Genomic DNA, 18,198 nt, shown 5'->3' with positions numbered 1-18,198 from the left:
TTTTTATCTCTCTCTCCCTCTCCCTGAAATCAATAGACATATTTTAAAATGATAATAAAATAAAATAAAATGGTCAGATTTGCAGAGAGAAAAACAAGTGGTGGGATTTCATTTCCATTCCACCAAATGAATTTAAGTTGATGGCAAAATGACTGATTATTACACTGAACAGATCAGAACCCGGCCTCTTAAACATCTGTGAATGTGGCCTTTCCAGGGGTTAGTAATGTTAAAAAAAACCCTAAACTGTATCAGTATGTGTTACATGCAACATTATTTTAATCCCTAAAGTCTGCATAGGTGAAGGCATTCAGGTATTCGAGATTTTAAGTAACTTTTCCAGAGACACACATTTTTTGAGCCACAATGAACTGACTTAAAGCTAGTATTTAAACACCACCTACACCATTGCTTCCACTCTGAAAAACTGACTCATCACCTACAGCGGTGAGAAATTTCGTAAGGTTTATTCCTCCTGGGAGAAGAACCTTCAAGTAATGATCTATACCTGAAAATATGCAACGCTAATTCTGACCACCCATCCTTATAAAACTCAAAAGAAAGTTCTCAGTTCTAGAGTCAACATGACAATTTAGTAGTTCAGAAAATCACTTACCCATTGTACTAGTTCATGATCTACTTGAAAACTGAAACTATGTATGTCCCTTGACCTGCTCCCACACAGCATGCCTAGGCCAGAGACACTGCTCAGTTTCAAATGCAAGAATGTGCTCCTCTCAGTCCTCAGTGGATGACACAGCCTCTCAGGGGCAAACCATGGGAAGGGAGCCCTCTTGGAACAACTTTTATAGGCCTGTTTCATTTGGTTTCTACTATGTAACATATACCTAGCTCATTTTAAAAATCAACCATTGATCCTTAATTTTCCCAGTACGTGCCACTGAATAACAAATTTTACTATAGAGCTTAAATGCTATAATTCAGGACCATCACGTTCGGTCCAATCTGGGGTGTTCTGTGTAAGGGCAGTACATCATTGGGCAGATTTGGTCACTAGTTAGCTGTGATAATTCTTAGTCTAGAAAATTCTCCAACCTATCCTGGCCAGTTTGGCTCAGTTGTTAGGTAGAGCGTCGGCCCAGACTGAAGGGTCCCGTGTTCGATTGTGGCCAAGGGCACGTATCTCAGTTGCAGGCTCCATCCCTGGCCCCAGTGCAGGAGGCAACCAATCGATGTTTCTCTCTCTCTCTCTCCCCGTTTCACTCTCTCTAAAGCAATGGAAAAAATATCCTCGGGTAAGGATTAAAAAAAAAAAAAATTCTCCATCCCCATTGACCAAGCAAAAACTGTTACCCTTAATCCACTTCAAAAGTCTGTCTTTCAATCAAAGGCCCAAATAAACATGCTTATCACTTGAATGCTAAAGGACCATTCCTGAAGATGAATTCATATTTTGATGCCTATAGGTTGCCGTTTTTTTCTAACAGGTATCATTACTTTATTTATTAAATTTCTGAAGTCTCACGGTATATTACTTATCACCGATATAATCTAGCCACTGAAAAAACTGGCTATGCTGTCCCAGATGTGCAAAACAATCTGATTTTCATGCCAACCAAATAAATAAGCCACAGAATAGCTAAAAACAAAACTTGTTTAGATATAGGTAATTTTAGGCATTTAACTATAACACAGATTCTAAAGGCTAATGAGTGGGGTAGCAGACTATTCATATTTAAGTACAAAAATTTTAACAGAATTAGTTTTGCAATAGCAATTATTAGTGCAGGACTTTAGAAGCCAAATATTCTTAGTATGTGGGTGCTATTTCTAAGCACGTGGGTATGTCTAGGGGAAGGAAGTACTTTTCTCATAGGGGTGGACGTGAATCAGAACACCAAGATGTGTAACTTCTTTAAAGAAATGCTTAAAATAAAAAAGTACTATCAATTCTTGAAGTTCTATAAATGAGATGTAGTGCCACCCAATAGAAAATCTAATCACATCTGTTTGCCTGGTATTGTCATTTGCGTGTTTGAATACATTTTTAGTGATGGAAGGGGGGCCATAAACATACTATGTAACAGGGATCAGATACCATTTTTTAATTTGTCATGGATTATATGGGATCAGAGAAATTTACTCTGATACTCATGTAGGGATATATATATTTAATTTTTTTTCCCTAGCTCATTCTTGAACTTTAAAGGGTGACGTGCTTAAGAAAATCCTGTTTTCTGAACACTTCTTGCACTCAAGTAAAATTTAGGAATGTGACAGAAAAGTTTTCTATTAACTTCTGAGTAGGCAGATAGATGATCTTAATTCCTAAACAGCCTTGGCTACATTATCAATCATTTTAGATATATACAATCTGAGGTCCTGTGGTGATAGTTTTAATAAAAATCATGAAGAAAAAACATATTCAAAACCAACTAAATATAATAAAATATATTAACCCATTAAAAAGCAACAACCTGTAACATGTCATGTTGCCGTTTATGTGAAGTACAACTTAGCAACACCATTACCTATACTAAAAAGGATAGTAAGTACTTAGTTGCAGACAAGATGAAGTCTTACACTTAAACCACAAAATGGTGTACCTTTTACTTACAGGACTAGAACAGAAATGCACTCTAGGGGAAAACACAAAAACAGTGCTCATTGCTTTTTATATGAATTAAAAACCAGTGTTTGTGTGTGGAAATAGCTATACGTATTAAATGGCATTTTTGTATTTTTATACATGTACATGTTTTTAAAGCAGATTGTACAAGTATAAGAAACTGCTGTCAAATTTCAAGTTACTTTTCATTAACTACCTGCTGTCTCACCCACAGAAACCCTTCTATGTAGTTTCAGGTTATATAATCTTATTGCTAATCAACCAGCAACCACCCCCATCATTCTCTCCAAAATTATAAGCTAATATCATGAACAAAAATCATTAGAACATCTTTGCAGTCAAACAATTAAGCAAACAAAAGTCAAATTAAGTCAAACATTTATACGACGTGGAAGAGGCAAACCAACCTTCCCAAGTTATGGTAGTTTCCTAAAATGTATGGTTGAGCATTGACCCATGAACCAGGTCAGGGTTTGATTCCCAGTCAGGGCACATGCCCAGGTTGCAGGCTTGATCCCCCAGTGGGAGGTGTGCAGGAGGCAGCCGATCAATGTTTCTCTCATTAATGTTTCTATCTCTCCCTTCCTCTCTAAAAATAAAAATATGAGACAGGATGAGGCTTTGCATCTCAATGTGTATTATAATAAATTTGTTTTTGAGCCCTCTGAATGTATTACTGATTCAAAAATTTACAGCAGTATGCTTAACATGTTGCTAGTACATTACTTAGACATTTGTTCATTTTTAATACTTGCTATGCACTTCATTTAACAGGCACATGCAAAGAAAACAGTAATGAAAAGAATGATTCTAACCACCACTAAGGAAAAGGGTGGAGTTTCCTCAAAAAATTAAAAATGGAACTGTCATTTGATCCAGTGATCCCACTTCTAGGAATATATCCTAAGAAGTCTGAAACATCCATCAATCAGAAAGAATATATGCTCCCCTATGTTCATAGCAGCATTATCTATAATAGCTAAGATCTGGAAACAGCCCAAGTGCCCACCAGTAGATGAGTAGATAAAAAAGCTGTGGGACATTTACACAGTGGAATACTATGCAGCTATAAAAAAGGACCTATTACCCTTTGAGATAACATGGAGGAACCTGGAGATTATTATAAGTGAAATAAACCAGTCAGAAAAGACAAATACCACATGATCTCACTTATATGTGGAATCTAATGAGCAAAACAAACTGACGAACAAAATAGATCCAGAGACATGGAAGCATGCAACAGACTGATGAATCTCGGAGGGGACAGTTAAAGAGATTAAACAAATAACTTACATGCATATATGCAAAATCCATGGACACAGACAATAGTGTGGTGAAGGCCTGGAAAGGGGGCGGGAACTGGAAGGAGAGGGTTAATGGGGGGGGGGGGAATGGGGACATCTGTAATACTTTCAACAATAAAGATAAATTTTTTAAAAAAGTGGAAACAAACCAAATGTTTACCAACTAATAAAGAAAATATGGTACATCCATTCTTAAAAGATTCTAATCACTTCAAATTGAAATTTTTAAGTTGCAGATCTTTACCTTTTCACTACACAACTTAATGTAATCAATCTCATTCTCAGATAATTTTCTTTCAAAGTTTTAGAAATTGTTAAAAAACATTAAAATTAATAGTTCAGCCTGGCTAGGCATGGCGCAGCGGTTGAGCATCAACCTAGGATCCAGGCGATCGGGGTTTGATTCCCGGTCAGGGCACATGCCCGGGTTGTGGGCTCGATCAATGACTCTCTCATCATTGATGTTTGTCTCTCTCTCTCCCCCTCTCCTTTCCTCTCTCTGAAATCAATAAAGATATATTTTTAAAAAAATAGTTCAAGAGAATGAGAACATGTCAGATGAGAAGAAAATACTTGCAGAACACATATCTCATTAAAAGATTATTATCCAAAAAATATAGAAAAAAACTCAAGAAACCCAATAAAAAAATGGGCCAGAGATCTTACCAGACACCTCACCAAACAATATGTATAGATAGTAAATAAGAATATGAAAAGATGCTCTACGTTGGCCCTGGGTTCAATTCCGGACAAAGGCATGTGCCTCAGTCACAGGCTCTATTCCTGGCCCAGGTCGACACACATGCAAGAGGCAACCAATTGATGTGTCTGTCACATCCATGTTTCTCTTTCCCCTCCCTTCCCGTCTGAAAAGCAATGGAAAAAATATCCTCGGATGATTAAAAAAAAAAGATGCTCTATATGATGCCATCAGGGAAACGAAATACCACTACACATCTATTGGCCAAAATCTGGAACAGACAACACTAAATGCTGCTAAAGATGTGGAGCAACATTAATGCTCATACATTGCTAGTAGGAATGCAAAAATGGTACAGCCATTTGGAATAGTTCAGTAGTTTCTTACAAAACTAAACATATTATTATACAATCCAGCAATCAATCACACGTTTACCCATAGGAGTTGAAAACTTATTTCCACATAAAACACACCAATGTTTACAGCCACTTTATTCAAAATTGCCAAAATTTTGAAGCAACCAAGACGTCCTTCAGTAGGATAAACTGGCACATCCAGACAATAGAGTATTATTCAGCACTAAAGAAAAATAAGCAATCAAGTCATAAAGACATGAAGGAAACTTGTGAATATTACTAAGTGAAAGAACCCAATCTGAAAAGGTTACATACTGCATGATTCCAACTTTATGACATTTTGGAAAAGGCAGAATATGGACAGTAAAGATCAATGGTTAACCAGGGGTTGGGGCAGGGTGTAGGCAGAGGCAGTGGATTCTAGGGGCACTGAAAATACTCTGTATGATACCATAATGATGGATACATATCACTCATTATACATTTGTCCAAACCCATAGAATGTGTAACACCAATAGTGAACTTGTAAACAATGGACTGTGGGCGATTAACAAATGTACTTCTGTGGGAAGTGTTATTAGGGGAGGTTATACGTGTGTGAAGGGGAAGGAATATGGTTAATCTCTTTATACTTTCCTATCAACTTTCCTATGAACCTAAAACTGCTCTAAAAAATGTCTAACAAATTTAATAGAGTACTATGTACCAGGCACTGTTACCATCCTTATTTAGATGAAGCAGCCTGGTTCCAGGGTCCATAACCCTCTTTAACACTATGATACACACTACTAGAGTTCTTTCCTCTTCAAATTGCAAAAACCAAGGGCTCAGTTTTAGATTAAAGCCCACTGCAGAATAGATTTGATAAAAGGTGTAGTCCAAGGTCATACAGCTAATTCATATGATTGTGGTTTGTCCTAGCAAAACATTTTTGAAGGGTGTGCAACGATCATCTTTGAGAAACATGGCAGTTAAAATGCTTTGTATCTCAGTGTACATGCCAAAGTTAAATCCCATTTTTAGTCTTGCCTAAGAAACATTCAGGTTTGAATGAAAACCTACATAGACTTAGCTGTCTTACACACTTAGGTTTCCTTTTCCTTAATTGATACAAATTAAATCTTGCAATATCAAATCTGCCCTCAATGTTTCTGGTAAAAATGATTATGGAAACATTTATTCAAAGACCTTTATAGGCCAATGAAGATAAGGGTCCACACATAACCACTCTTTGATTTCAAAACCTTAAGATTTAAAATCTATCAAGTACATGTTGACAGAGGTAGCACTGAGTGGGGGGAAATAAGTCGTTTTCAAACCTTAATTATCACTCAGTTGTGATTCTTCAGTATCCTTCATATATCATTATCTCATCATAGACTTCCACACATATTTTCCCCACTTGAAGCAAAAGTATCAACACCCTAAGAACTGTGACAAATGACAGTGAACCAGGGTAAGAATTTCCATTTCAAACTACCACTGAGAAGCCATGGTTCTGTTCTTGGACTGTTACCCCATGGGCAAAGTCAGAACACATCACTCTTATTCCTTGTTATCTCACATGACACCTTAAGACCAAGCCCATGGATTCATCCCTACTTTAGAGCCACACCCAATACAGAAGTAAAAAAACCTGTTTTTGTACAAATTGTCATGCCTAAGGTGTTACCTATAAAACAACAAAGGGAAAGGGTAACAGACCGTAATTGTTCAAATGTCATTCCTCTCATAAATGCTAAGACTTTTAAGATCCTAAAAATGCCTATTCATTTCAAAAACAATTGCCTATTATGTACCATACTTGAAGATATTTTACAAAACTCATCTCATGGTTCTCCCTTGAACACATACTGAGATGGCAATAAAATAAAAACATAGCCATGCAAAGTACATATACAACTAAAAAGTTGTATGAGACATTTTCTAATCATCCCCCTGTAGGATTTCTAACTATGGCTTAAAAACCCAATGAACAAGTGGAAGTCTCCCTCTGTACATGGTTTTTATTATTTACATAATACAATATAGCATCAATGCTGGACAGCATGATTATGTGCAATACATAAATATGAACTATCTGTACACATCTGCAAATCTAACTCAGAACTAAGGTACATAAAATTGAAAGCAAAACTGAATGCTTTAATAAAAGTAAAAACTAGGACTCAACACTGCAATAAATCAGAAGTAGTGCCTCGTGTACATACTTAACTATTTACAGATGAAAACAGGCATTACCACAACACTAATCTAACTATACTCATTTATATATAAAAAAACACAAGTTTCTTACATCACAGAAAACCTTCCATTATAACACAGAAGTGATATTACCAGACAAGCATCAGTGAAGTATACTGCCTCTTCTAGTTGTTATTGTACAATGCTGTAAATAATGCAGCCCATGCAACACACCCAAGAACACTAGAGTCCTACACCCAAGTACAATTAATATGATAAAGCAGCCCTCTGCAAGTGGTGCTGGATACCACTAAGAAGTCTACTGCAGCCATGTTGGTTATGATTTTCCATGCAGAAGGGTACAGTTACATTAAGAACTGAAGTCTTTAAAAAAGCTTTAAACATTCTTTCTTGAACCAAAACATTCAACAAAAGATGCACATGAAAAATTAACTGTTCAGATACCTTTGCAACTTAAAATTCAGATGCATGTTATTCAATAGAGCTCCTGTATGTGAAAACCAAAAGTAGTTTTAATTTCTTCTTGTAAACAAATTAATCCTAGTGCAGTTCTGTACTACACATTTTAGCAATGAGAATAATGCAGACATCTTCTGGTGCAGGCCAGCACTATTAGCTTCAATGATAGCTCCAGACCGCTGCTTGATGATTTTACTCTTATAACCAGTTGCAATGTTTACCTTTCGCAGAATGTCTTATTTGACAGCTTTAAGACCAATTAGCCAGGCTTACATATGGCATCAAATACTGGTTTCATGAAAAGGTCTGATCCTCTTTATCACTTTCTTCCTGCTTCCAAAGAACATGTTGTAGAAATTAACAATGTGAAGTTTAACTATGGTAGAAGTAGACTGCCAGTCCTTTTCTGGTGTACCATTTTATAGAAAAATACAGGCACATAACACTAGCCAAAGATTATACCTTGATTGCATTCCCAAAAGGCAGATATGCTGCAAACATGCAGAGATTTCATGTGTTTTGTTTGGCACGTGGGAACTAAATTTTGTCCCTATTATCTGTGAAATTCAATTTGATGTGCAGATTTTCACCCAATTTTATTCAAGGGAGGGCATATACATTTTGTAGGGCTGTATCTATCCAATTCTGCCTGTAACAAACACCCAAACATCCTAAAATATCAATTAGAAGACAGACAAGTAATAAAGTAAAACTCTGGAGAACATCAAAGGAAAATGGCCATGCATCTGCTCTTTAATGTTTTCCTACGATATATTAAAATAAAAACAAAGTTTCAGTCTCTTCACAAGTAGTAATTTATATTCTCTGGATTTTTTCAGCCACAACAACTGGATTCTCTTTTCTGATTTTTGCTGCAGCTTCTGCTTTGTAATCGTATGGACAGTTGTGCTTGTCAGAGTAACGGTGAAGTCCACAAAACAAATTTCCACACCGGCAGTCAAACCCTGTACACACAAGAGGAAGCAGTCACTTGGGGACTTGTAGCAATTAAAAGGAAAAAAAACTGACTTACTCACTATAGAAAAGGAACCAACTTTTCATAGCTCTATGCAACATGAAAGACAAAGTCTGTCACTTCAAACTTTGAAACAGCTTTCAAATCACCTGACATGGTCAGAAATTCAAATAACTATTTTCCATAAACTTTTATTGATACCACACAGGGTAGAAATTGCATACGCTCTGGAACCAGAATGACATGGCTTTAAATCCTCCTCCTACCATATGTTAAAATAGGTAATGTTTCAAGTGAAAACCAGGGAAAGACAACCAATTAAAGAAACAATTGAAAAGTATCTAAATATTTTGTGCCTGGCTCAAATTTCAGCTACCTTTTCTGCAGGAGAACACAGGAAATAATAAAAAGGAATGAATTTTTATCAAAACAATGAAGGAAAGTAATTCATAAGGCATAAAGTTAAAAGATTTCATGTGATTAGGGAGACAAAAGGAAATCAAACTAGACTTATTCCCATTATCCCCCTTTCTAGGCCACTCTGGAAACTTCCTATTCCTGAAAGTCAATCCTTTTGTTTTATGTGTAAGACCAACTGGCCCTTATGAAGGGGCCAGGAGCTCCTTGTTGAACCCTAGCTGTAAAATACATACTCTTCATTGTGTCTGTAATACCTGTAAGGCCTACTTTCTTTCTGCACATGAAACATCTGTTCTTCTTTGGTTTGGGTAACTCAGGAGCTTTTTCTTCACTTTGAGAAGTACTGGGCTGAGAAACTGACGAGCTGGGCTGAGTAACAACTGAAAAATAAGGGTACAAATTAGAAATTTATCAAGAGTTCACTGGCTACCAATTAACCAATTAGCTAAGTTAAAAAAACACACAAAACCTTAAGATTCTTAGTACAAATGTTTAAAAGCCCTTCTTAAAATCATGTACTTAAATTGGGTATTTTATATCAGAACTTACAAATTTAAGAATTTCTTGCCAATCAACATACTTGTTTTTCTAAAACTATCACTCCATTGAAATTCTTTTAAACTCACTCTTAGCAGCTAGTACCGACAAACAAAATCCCAATTCTGAAAGTTTTTAAAGCCCTAAGAGATGCTGACCACATGCTCAGTTTTTCCATATTGCAATTGCCTACATGTAAACGTCTTAATTAGGGCTGTTCAAATTCATTATTACTCAGTAAATAAAGCTGACAACTTATACTTACAGAAAAAATAAAGACTGTGTAGACAAGTAAAATCCAAATCACTAATCACTGTTTCAGGTCCTAAAAATCTCACAATAATTACTTTCGCCATTTTAACAAGTGCTTTATTGTCTTACGTAGAAGAGCTGGAAGATTTTTTAAGTTTCTTTTGAAAGATTAGCAAACACTGTCTTTAGGACAATGTAAATAACTTGTGAAGTTGTGACTTTAAGACTGGTAAGGATTTTACAGATAAAACAAGAATTTCTGATTTACATTATGAAGTCCATTTCTCTACCTAAAAGGCTTTAAGTTTTAGCTTAGACATGACATCAACAGAATTTGTCAAGATGAAGGTAAAATTGCAGATTACTGGAGTAAAGCCCACATTTCCACTAGCTATTTACCAACTTTAATTCTTTTATAAAATTCAACTACATTAGAAGCATTGTAAATTGAGCTTTAATATAACCCAAACCCCAAGAATAGCAAATTAATGTATGCAATGCTAAAATTACTCTCAAAACAATGGGCCAGCACCAATGCTAGTAGCATAAATCTAAACTCTAGACACAAGCCAATTGGTTTAATGACAACTTACTCTCAAATTCTCCCCCAAATTTATAACTCATCTGCACTACTAACTTATCCAGTGAGATCAATAGCCTAATACTAAACTATTCCACCTGTTTGTTACTTATTCCTAACAATCTACTATAACAACCTCAATATAATTTTTCCTGCTGGTATGACAATAGTTTGGGGGCAGGGAGGAGTGACAGCCATTTCCCTGGCCACACTTGAAAACTAAACAATGGTTCAATATAGATAAGGGTGGTGGTGTTTTTTTAAAAAAAAAAGATACAGAAAAAGGGCAAAGAAACAACTACAGAATTCCCACTAAGAGATAATAAATTCGGAGATTAGCTACAGATCTAATCCGAAAGAGTACTGTTCTAAGGCCAGACTAATTTTGTGTTTAAAAAAAACAAACCAAAAAACCTAAAAGCTCTGCACACTCTCTCACAAACACACACTAATTTGGTCTGCTTTTTTCAGAAAAATGGAACTCATTTCAAAATACCAAATATGGAATCACTTGCTCAACTTAAAAATTTTCACCTTAACTTTATATAATTAAGATTGATATAGTTCACATAAGCTTGTGATGTTATGTGATGTTAAAAAAAAAAAAGCAAGCCTCCAAAGCAGATCACATATCCACTGACACTACTTCCTCACAATAAAGTTTTATATTGTGTTCAGTCAACACTACCAAGAAATAATGAATTGATCAGAAATGAACTATGTGCACTATAACATACACAGATCCTTGTTCCAGGCCTAGCACAGGTAATTCAAACAAGTCAATCTTCTGCCCAATACATCAGAGTACTTGTGGTTGCTATGTAAGTTAAGCACTGACTCAAAATCACTAATGAAAACCAAAAATGTCTTTCCATACTGTTTTAAACTCACAAAATATGGGATTGTACACTTCTCCAGCTTGAAAGTTTTAGTGTTTAATATGTTCTATTTCTTGAATATTTTCTACAATATTGACAATATAAAGACTGAATAGTTACTGCTTTTGATTTTAAAATTTTTTTCTTCGTAGCTTTGAAATTTAATCTATACAATTTCTTCTAGGTTTATAAATACCTTCTCTAGTGATTTAGATACCTTTAAAATATTACAGTAAACCATTATTTACATTATTAATACTTCCAGTCTCCAGATTATGAAGTTTGCCAATTTACTTGTGTGCAGGATGGTGGGGGGTGGGCAGAGAAGAGAACAGTGTGACAATTTCAGGCTCTCTAAAGAGAGTGGTTCTTGCTCAGTCTGTGTTTTTGGCTCTCTCCTTTCCTTGGTCCTTTGGTGGAAAGGAAGGAATCCCCCCACCAACCCTTCCTCATACTACCAAGTCCAGAACTGAACTAGAATTAAACAAAAAGCATACCTGGCTCTGACACCTCTGTTTTCGGGGTAGTAATTTTGTCCTCTCTTGAAATGCTCATTTCTGTCATTTGCTGAGTTACAGGCAAGGCAGCCACAGGCACATTTCTATTTGAGTTCAAGCAAACATTTTTAAAGATGTTAAGGGTACTTCTTCTTGAGATAATAAGTTGTCAGTTCAACTTTAAATTATATATTATTTCCAACATAATCAAATGGAGCTAAATAATCTAAAATTATAAAAGAATACTGGATGTTCAGCAAAAAATGGTTGAGAATAAAGAAAGCAATTTGATAAATGGCTCATCAATTCAAGGCTGCATATTTGTGTAAGTCACAATGTTTTATTATAGCCAACTAGGAATTTTTAGCTGTGCCTGTAATCTGTTCAAGGGCAAAAGGGGGCAGTTTTGCCAAAATGCCTTGTGTGGCATTAAAGTCTGCAGAGCCTCACTGCCTACAATCTCTAAACCTCAATTACAAGGAAATTAAAGCACAGCATTCTCAACACAGCATCCTTGGGGGTGTTATGGAGTGTGCTATAATATACATCTTTACTCAATGACCTACAAGATCATATATTAAAGATACTGAAATCCCTGACTGTGCAACACATGCAAAGCCAAGGGCATCTGATACATTAACATCCTTATTATATATGAACACTCATAATTATAATTGTATGGATAGCACAGATATCTTTTATTTCCTCCTTGTATTACCATAAAAACTCTGAAATGATCAATCTTACCTTGATTTTTCAGATGTGCTGCCAGCAGCACCTTCACAGTTGTTTAAACTAGTGTCTGCTCTTTGTACAGATGCAGAATCTGAGGTAGGACTGTTGGAACCACTAGCTGTCCCTATTTAAAAAAAGGATTTGTAAGAAACAAAGCAATACTACATATGATCAATATCAAGACTATTAATAGGTAACAAATACTTGCATTTAATTAGATTAGTGATTTAAGCATTTTCATTGTGCTGCAGAATCCTACACTTGAGTATCCAAACAAAAATATATATTAAAAAGTTATATCCAGTGAATACAAGTATGAAACAAAACCTCCAAAAAGGAAAATGAAAAAGCTAGTCAAGATGCTTGCAGTCATTCATTCCTGAGGTGGGTCATGCCAAGTACTTGGGCTGTTGCTTTAATTTCAAGCTTTTCTCAGGTCTTCTCTCTGAGCTTTCAGCATTGACTCTCAAGTCTTAGGCCCAATTCTTGGATCTATGTGTTCTGTTCACCAATTCTTCAAATGGGTTTTTCCTTGGAAACAACTTACCCATTGGGCTCATTCTGCCACTATTCTGCTGCCTCTGAAGATGCTCTTTGTAGCAAACAGAACACATTCCATTTGTCCTAGGATTCCCATAAAAGCCACATCCTGTACTACACAGCATGGGCCCTGGGGTCTGGTTAGTCTCCTGAGCCATATTTTTCTGCTATAAAAAACAAAACAAAGACAAAACTTTAGAAACTAGCATATAACCAAAATAAAATCACTAAATTAGTATATGATACACTGGCCACCAGTGTATCCTAAGTACCAAATCTATTTCTAAAAAAGGCCCAAATTGTGTTAATCATTAAAAAAAGAGTAGGCCAAGAAAATTATGAATATTTTGCTGCATTTATAAAACAAAGGGCATGAAAGGAATTGTGTTTTAGCTTGATAAATTATGACCTATAATGACTTCACATACTTTAGGACAAGAGTTAAATATTAAAATGTATTTATTTCACCTGTCACTATTGTTTTTTGTTTCAATTTCTGAAAAGGTCACTCTCTCTGATGTCAGAATTATGTTTAAATACATTTAGGCAATTGTTATCTAAGTTCCTTTCTACTCTCCTACACTTTGGTTAAAAATGTATTAACTGGAACTTGCAAATAGGAAAAAACTAGTCTTAATTACTGACTCTTAAGATCTATTAGTGGTTCTTTAAATTAGCTGTATAGTAGATGTAGCTCTAAAGTTTTCTTAAAACTAACACCTGAACATACTTGAGCTCGACTAGTAATTCAACAATTCTGCTACAGGGCAGGGCATTTGTACTTTTAAAGTGTTGCAACACCTTTATAGCAGACTGAAAAGAAAGCTGGTATATCATTCTAGCCTTTCCTGTTACCTTGGAACCAACAAGTGAAGCTCTAAGAATTCAGGGGGTCAGCTGCTTATGCTTTTATGTTCTGCATTTGAAGTGTGAAATCTGGGTCTGAATACTTGAAGTCAGTGTCTAAAAACCTGCAACACACAAATTATCAGCCATAGATTTCTCAGCCAAAGGCTGTCTTGTAACTTTTAACAAGAGTTTGTCTTTCTCATACCAGAAAATGAAATCCTGTCAAGCTCAATTTCAAATAAGGCAAAGTAAAGCAAATATAAACACACAACCTTTAGTAGTGGTTAATATTTAATGCTAGATTACCAGAAAACACTTTATACAGAAAACATACTCTTGTTTTTCCACAAGCCTTGTTAAAATTAGCACAAATATAGTAATATTTTGCTAAGTTTAGTAAATTTTCCTGAGTTAACAGAAAATATAGCTATTTAAGGAAAATGTGGAGGGTTTCCATGACACCTAAAAATACGTATAAACATACAAAAAAGCATACTTGAGAACATTTTAAAAAAAAAAATCATTTGCTCTAACTTGTCATTTAAATGTACCTTACTGTTGATAACAAGATCACTTATGATTTATTAAGTTATGAGCATTTCAAATAAGCGCAGGAAAGTACTTCAAGTTACAGCTTGCCATCTTCTGGAGTTTCATGTGGCTCCTTCCACTACTACTTCTAGAATACACTCTTTGGTGATTATTAAAATAATGTCTTAACAATTACTAGCAATTTTTTTAACAAAATTATTTTTAAGAAGGGTGAAAGAGAACTAACCAATTCTGACCTGGCCGAATCCTGACAATAGTATTAATTTAGTTGACTCTGTCTCTTTAAATAGTAAGTGGAATTTAGCTGACTCATTTTGGAGCAGAGTAGTGTAAACATTTCAACATCCCTTATGAAGTTTATAATAAACAACTTCAGCTGGTTTTTTAAAAATTTGAGAATATGTGCAAAAAATGCTTCAGATAATTGTTTATTTGCGTGCCCACTATGCCAGGTGTGTGAATCTTTATCCTAAACAAAAAGTTGTGCCATTCCTTGAACCCAGGTTAAGAATTATGCTAGCTCACACTTTCTATACTAATTTGCAGTGTCATCTGAACAGGGGCTTTAAAATTTGAGCCAACAAACATTAATATTTGTTAATCTGATTCTTAAAATCTTGTTTTATGTAAATAAAATAAATGGGGGGGCTCTCATCCAATGATTTCACCCACTTCGACATGCAATGTGTTCCTTCTTCAGAAACACATCTTCCTTCAATTCGCTAGTCTTCAACTCAGACACCAAGGTGTGTCTTCTACATAGCTTCTCATCTTGTAGTCTGTTTCCCCCTAGAAAGCCAGCTTTTAAATGCCATCACATGTGCACAGCTTGCCTTAATATTTCTCAGAAGCTTAGATCACATGGGCAGGCACTTCAGCCTGTCACAAGGCTGCAATGTGACAGGCTGAGCTGGATGGAGGCTCTCACATAAAGCCTAGTCAACAGGGGCCTCTGAAATCAGCTTCTATTTATATCCCAGAGCCTGCCAACTCCTACACAACCCCCAAAACTAAGGATGCAGCGTTCATACATCTAACATAATAAGAAAACAACACAAAAAGATGCCATTTAGGCTGCTATGGCTTTCCTGTAATGTAGGGAGGGTTAGGCAGCAATCTCAGATTCAATCTAGAGGATGCAAGCAGGCATCATTAATCACTAATAGAAGCCAAAATGGTCAGAGTTGTTTATAAAAACCAAGTAAGTGGAGAATTAAGGCAGAAAGAATCCTCGTTTAGCGGCAATTTCTTCTTTTTGGGGGGTGGGGAGGAAGCCTTGCTATTAGGTACTGTGGTTTCCTCCTACTTGGCAATGTTTTAAAAAAAAAAACACACGGTACAATTACTATTTAGTACCTTTAAAGTTAATAGAAACTTGAGTATTATGTGTCAGCTCTATCATGTATAGGTGAAATATTTTTCTAGTTTTGGCTCCCTCTAACCTATAGCTTAAAACAACAAACACCAAACCTGGACATGCAACTGAGAAACTCTCCAGCCTCAAATTAAAAAAGCCTTTTTAAAACCTATGGAATTTATAAATGTTAAAAGATGTTAATAATGCCCACTCACCTGGAGTTGACACATGAGTTCTAGCCTCTAATCTATGTCTAACTAAGCCAGTGACCTTGGGCAAGTCCTCACTCTCCCTAACTCAGAGTTTCCTCTTTGCCAAATGGAATAGATTAGTATGATTTTAAAACGCTCCTTTCCAGGCTTAATACCGGGCCTGAGAGAGAAAAAACAGGGGAGAACTACAACAAATCCCTTTTCAGGATTATTTTAAGAAAAAACTTTAAAGATAAAATTGCAGTATTTCCCCTAATTCAGTTCTAAAATCCCACTTTTAAAAACTGAGTAAAATGAAATTCAGATTTTTTTTAAACCTGTAGTTTACCTGAATGCCTGGTTTAAGAACAGGGGCTCTGTGACCTATATTTCTTTACACTTGTATGTCCTTAGACCAGACTCTTAGGGGGAATTAAATCAATAAAGATAACCCAGGCATTTCCTAAAACACGGCTCCACGGAGGGCTTGCAACGGGAGCACAGAAATTCACGTTCACCAGCCTAAAATCACGAAACAAAGGGGAAGGTGCTCCATCTCCTTCATGAAAAGGATCTTGGGTCGAGAAACGTAAGCAGCGTTGAGAAAACTAAAACCCGACGACAGAGAGGACCCCTCACCCATATTCCAGCGGGTTTCAGAACAAGTTCGGGTCCCCTGGTCCCCCACCCTTCGCCGAGCACAGGCCGCGCTCAGGAAAGCCCGACAGGGCCTTCTCCAAAAACCACTGAGTCATGCAGAACAGCAGCTCCGCACGACAGGCCGGCCCCTAAGGCTGCGGGCCCCGCACCGACCCCGGCCTTAAACGGCTCCCCGGAGGCGGCGGCAGAGCCGGGGGTGCGGCGAGCGGGGGCCGGGGGCGCGGCCGCCGCCACCTCCTCTTTGTCTGCCCGGGTCGGGCTGCCCACGTCGGGCGCCGCCGATTAGGGCGGCCGAGAGCCCCAACCCCCAGAGGACGCACGCCGGGTATTGTTCCCGACTGAGCGTGTGCGAGTGAGCCGCGGGCGCAGGGACTCGAGCCTCGGGCCACGACGACAGGATGACGCCTCCGTCTTTGTGTTTCCTGAGCCGGCGGGCGGGCTCCCCTCCCCCGGACGCCGCCATCCGCGACCCGCTCGGGCCTCGCCGGAGTTCCGTGGCGTTCCGGCCCCCCCAAGCCCAGCCCAGCCCAGCCCAGCCCGCCCCCGGCCCGGCACGAGCAGCCGGCGCCCTCCCCCATTTCCCACCACTCACCCTGCGTGAGCAGGAGGCAGGAGCCGGGCTAGCGCGCGACGCCGGCGCGGTGGGGCCGGGCCGAAGCCTCAGAGACGGGCTCGCCGGACGCCCTGGGGCCGCCGCCGCGGGCCGGGAGCGCCTAGGAGCCGCGGGCGGAGGTGGCGCCGCCGCCACGGGGTCCTTCTTTTGTTCTTGCAGCAGCACCGAGCGTGGCCGGGACACGCCGGAGCTCGGGAAGTGGGAGGAGGGAAGGGGGGGGCGAGCAGAGGGGGAGGCGGAGGGAGGACCGCAGGCTGCGGCGGCTAACGCTGCTCGCGGCGCTCGCCCGTCGTCTCCTCACGCCTCCACCGGCGGCGGGTAGGGCCGATTCCGAGGGCGAGCCGGGCGGGCGCCGCGAGGACCGGGCACCCCGAGGGCCCTCTGATGGCGCTCTCCGTCGCCTGTGCCGCTGCCGACGAGGCCGTGGCTCCCGGGAGCGAGCGAGCGAGCCCGACTACATGCACTGAGGTCTGCGGTCCGGCCGACTGACGCTTCTCTCCGCCCCGCGCTCAGGCCGTGAGGGAGAGAGGGAGGGAGGGGCGGGGCCTATGCGTCAGCGAAACCCCGACGGCGGCGGGGAGCGCGGTGACGTTCGGCCCGACGCCCTGCCCTGCCCCCAGTCACCGGGTCCCGGAGGCGGGGCGGAGCCTGGCCGCGCGGCTGTCGCGCTGCGTGGAGTCACTGGCCGGGCTCCTGCCCCAGGGTGGAGCTGGAAAGAGCGAGTCCTAGGGAGGATGCGGTTCTATTTTTAACCCGATTGTTCGCCCTCAGCCTCCCTCCTCCGATTTTCTCACTCAACCTACTTTTCGCCGAGTTCTCACGCTTTTCCTTAAGCCCGGTTCTTACTTTGCAACTACCCCTCCCCCACCTCTCGAGAATTAGGAGGATCCTCCTCGGGAAGAGGAATGAGAACTGCTTTATGGCTTCGGGTCTTTTCGCTTGTTTAT

General features: G+C 38.9%; 2 protein-coding genes across 3 annotated transcripts in view; one reads left to right on the top strand and one right to left on the bottom strand.

Annotated features, from left to right (window-relative positions):
* Positions 1-6,938: 6,938 nt before the first annotated feature.
* Positions 6,939-18,122, bottom strand: ZFAND5 (zinc finger AN1-type containing 5). 2 transcript variants are annotated; one of them, XM_081151457.1, is made up of 6 exons: positions 18,055-18,122; positions 13,037-13,196; positions 12,502-12,613; positions 11,755-11,858; positions 9,265-9,390; positions 6,939-8,579 (listed from the first exon to the last, which is right to left on the bottom strand). In XM_081151457.1, the coding sequence occupies exons 2-6, from the start codon at positions 13,185-13,187 to the stop codon at positions 8,431-8,433; spliced, it is 642 nt and encodes a 213-aa protein (XP_081007583.1). In that variant the 5' UTR covers positions 13,188-13,196; positions 18,055-18,122; the 3' UTR covers positions 6,939-8,430. The 2 variants fall into 2 exon arrangements, with proteins under 2 accessions (XP_081007583.1, XP_081007582.1); XM_081151456.1 differs by lacking the exon at positions 18,055-18,122 and adding an exon at positions 17,231-17,812.
* Positions 17,800-18,198, top strand: part of LOC308563539 (uncharacterized protein) — a gene marked incomplete at its 5' end in the record, with an annotated part of 107,485 nt that continues 107,086 nt past the window's right edge. Inside the window, one exon of the mRNA XM_081150771.1 lies at positions 17,800-17,954. Coding sequence (XP_081006897.1) covers positions 17,800-17,954 — 155 coding nt within the window. The remainder of the gene's footprint in view (positions 17,955-18,198) is intronic.

The sequence above is a fragment of the Miniopterus schreibersii genome, assembly GCF_964146895.1.
Source record: "Miniopterus schreibersii genome assembly, chromosome: 11".
Lineage (NCBI taxonomy): Eukaryota > Metazoa > Chordata > Mammalia > Chiroptera > Miniopteridae > Miniopterus > Miniopterus schreibersii.
Note: the sequence above shows the minus strand (reverse complement) of the source record. Positions and strands in the feature narration are given on the sequence as shown.

Excerpts from the sequence above, each read along its gene's own strand:
- ZFAND5 (XM_081151457.1), bottom strand. The coding sequence starts at position 13,187 with ATGGCTCAGGAGACTAACCAGACCCCAGGGCCCATGCTGTGTAGTACA. Across the intron at positions 12,614-13,036 it reads TGGCAGAATGAGCCCAATGG|GGACAGCTAGTGGTTCCAAC; the intron begins GTAAGTTGTTTC and ends TTTTTTAAATAG. Across the intron at positions 8,580-9,264 it reads AAAGAAAGTAGGCCTTACAG|GGTTTGACTGCCGGTGTGGA; the intron begins GTATTACAGACA and ends TTGTGTGTACAG.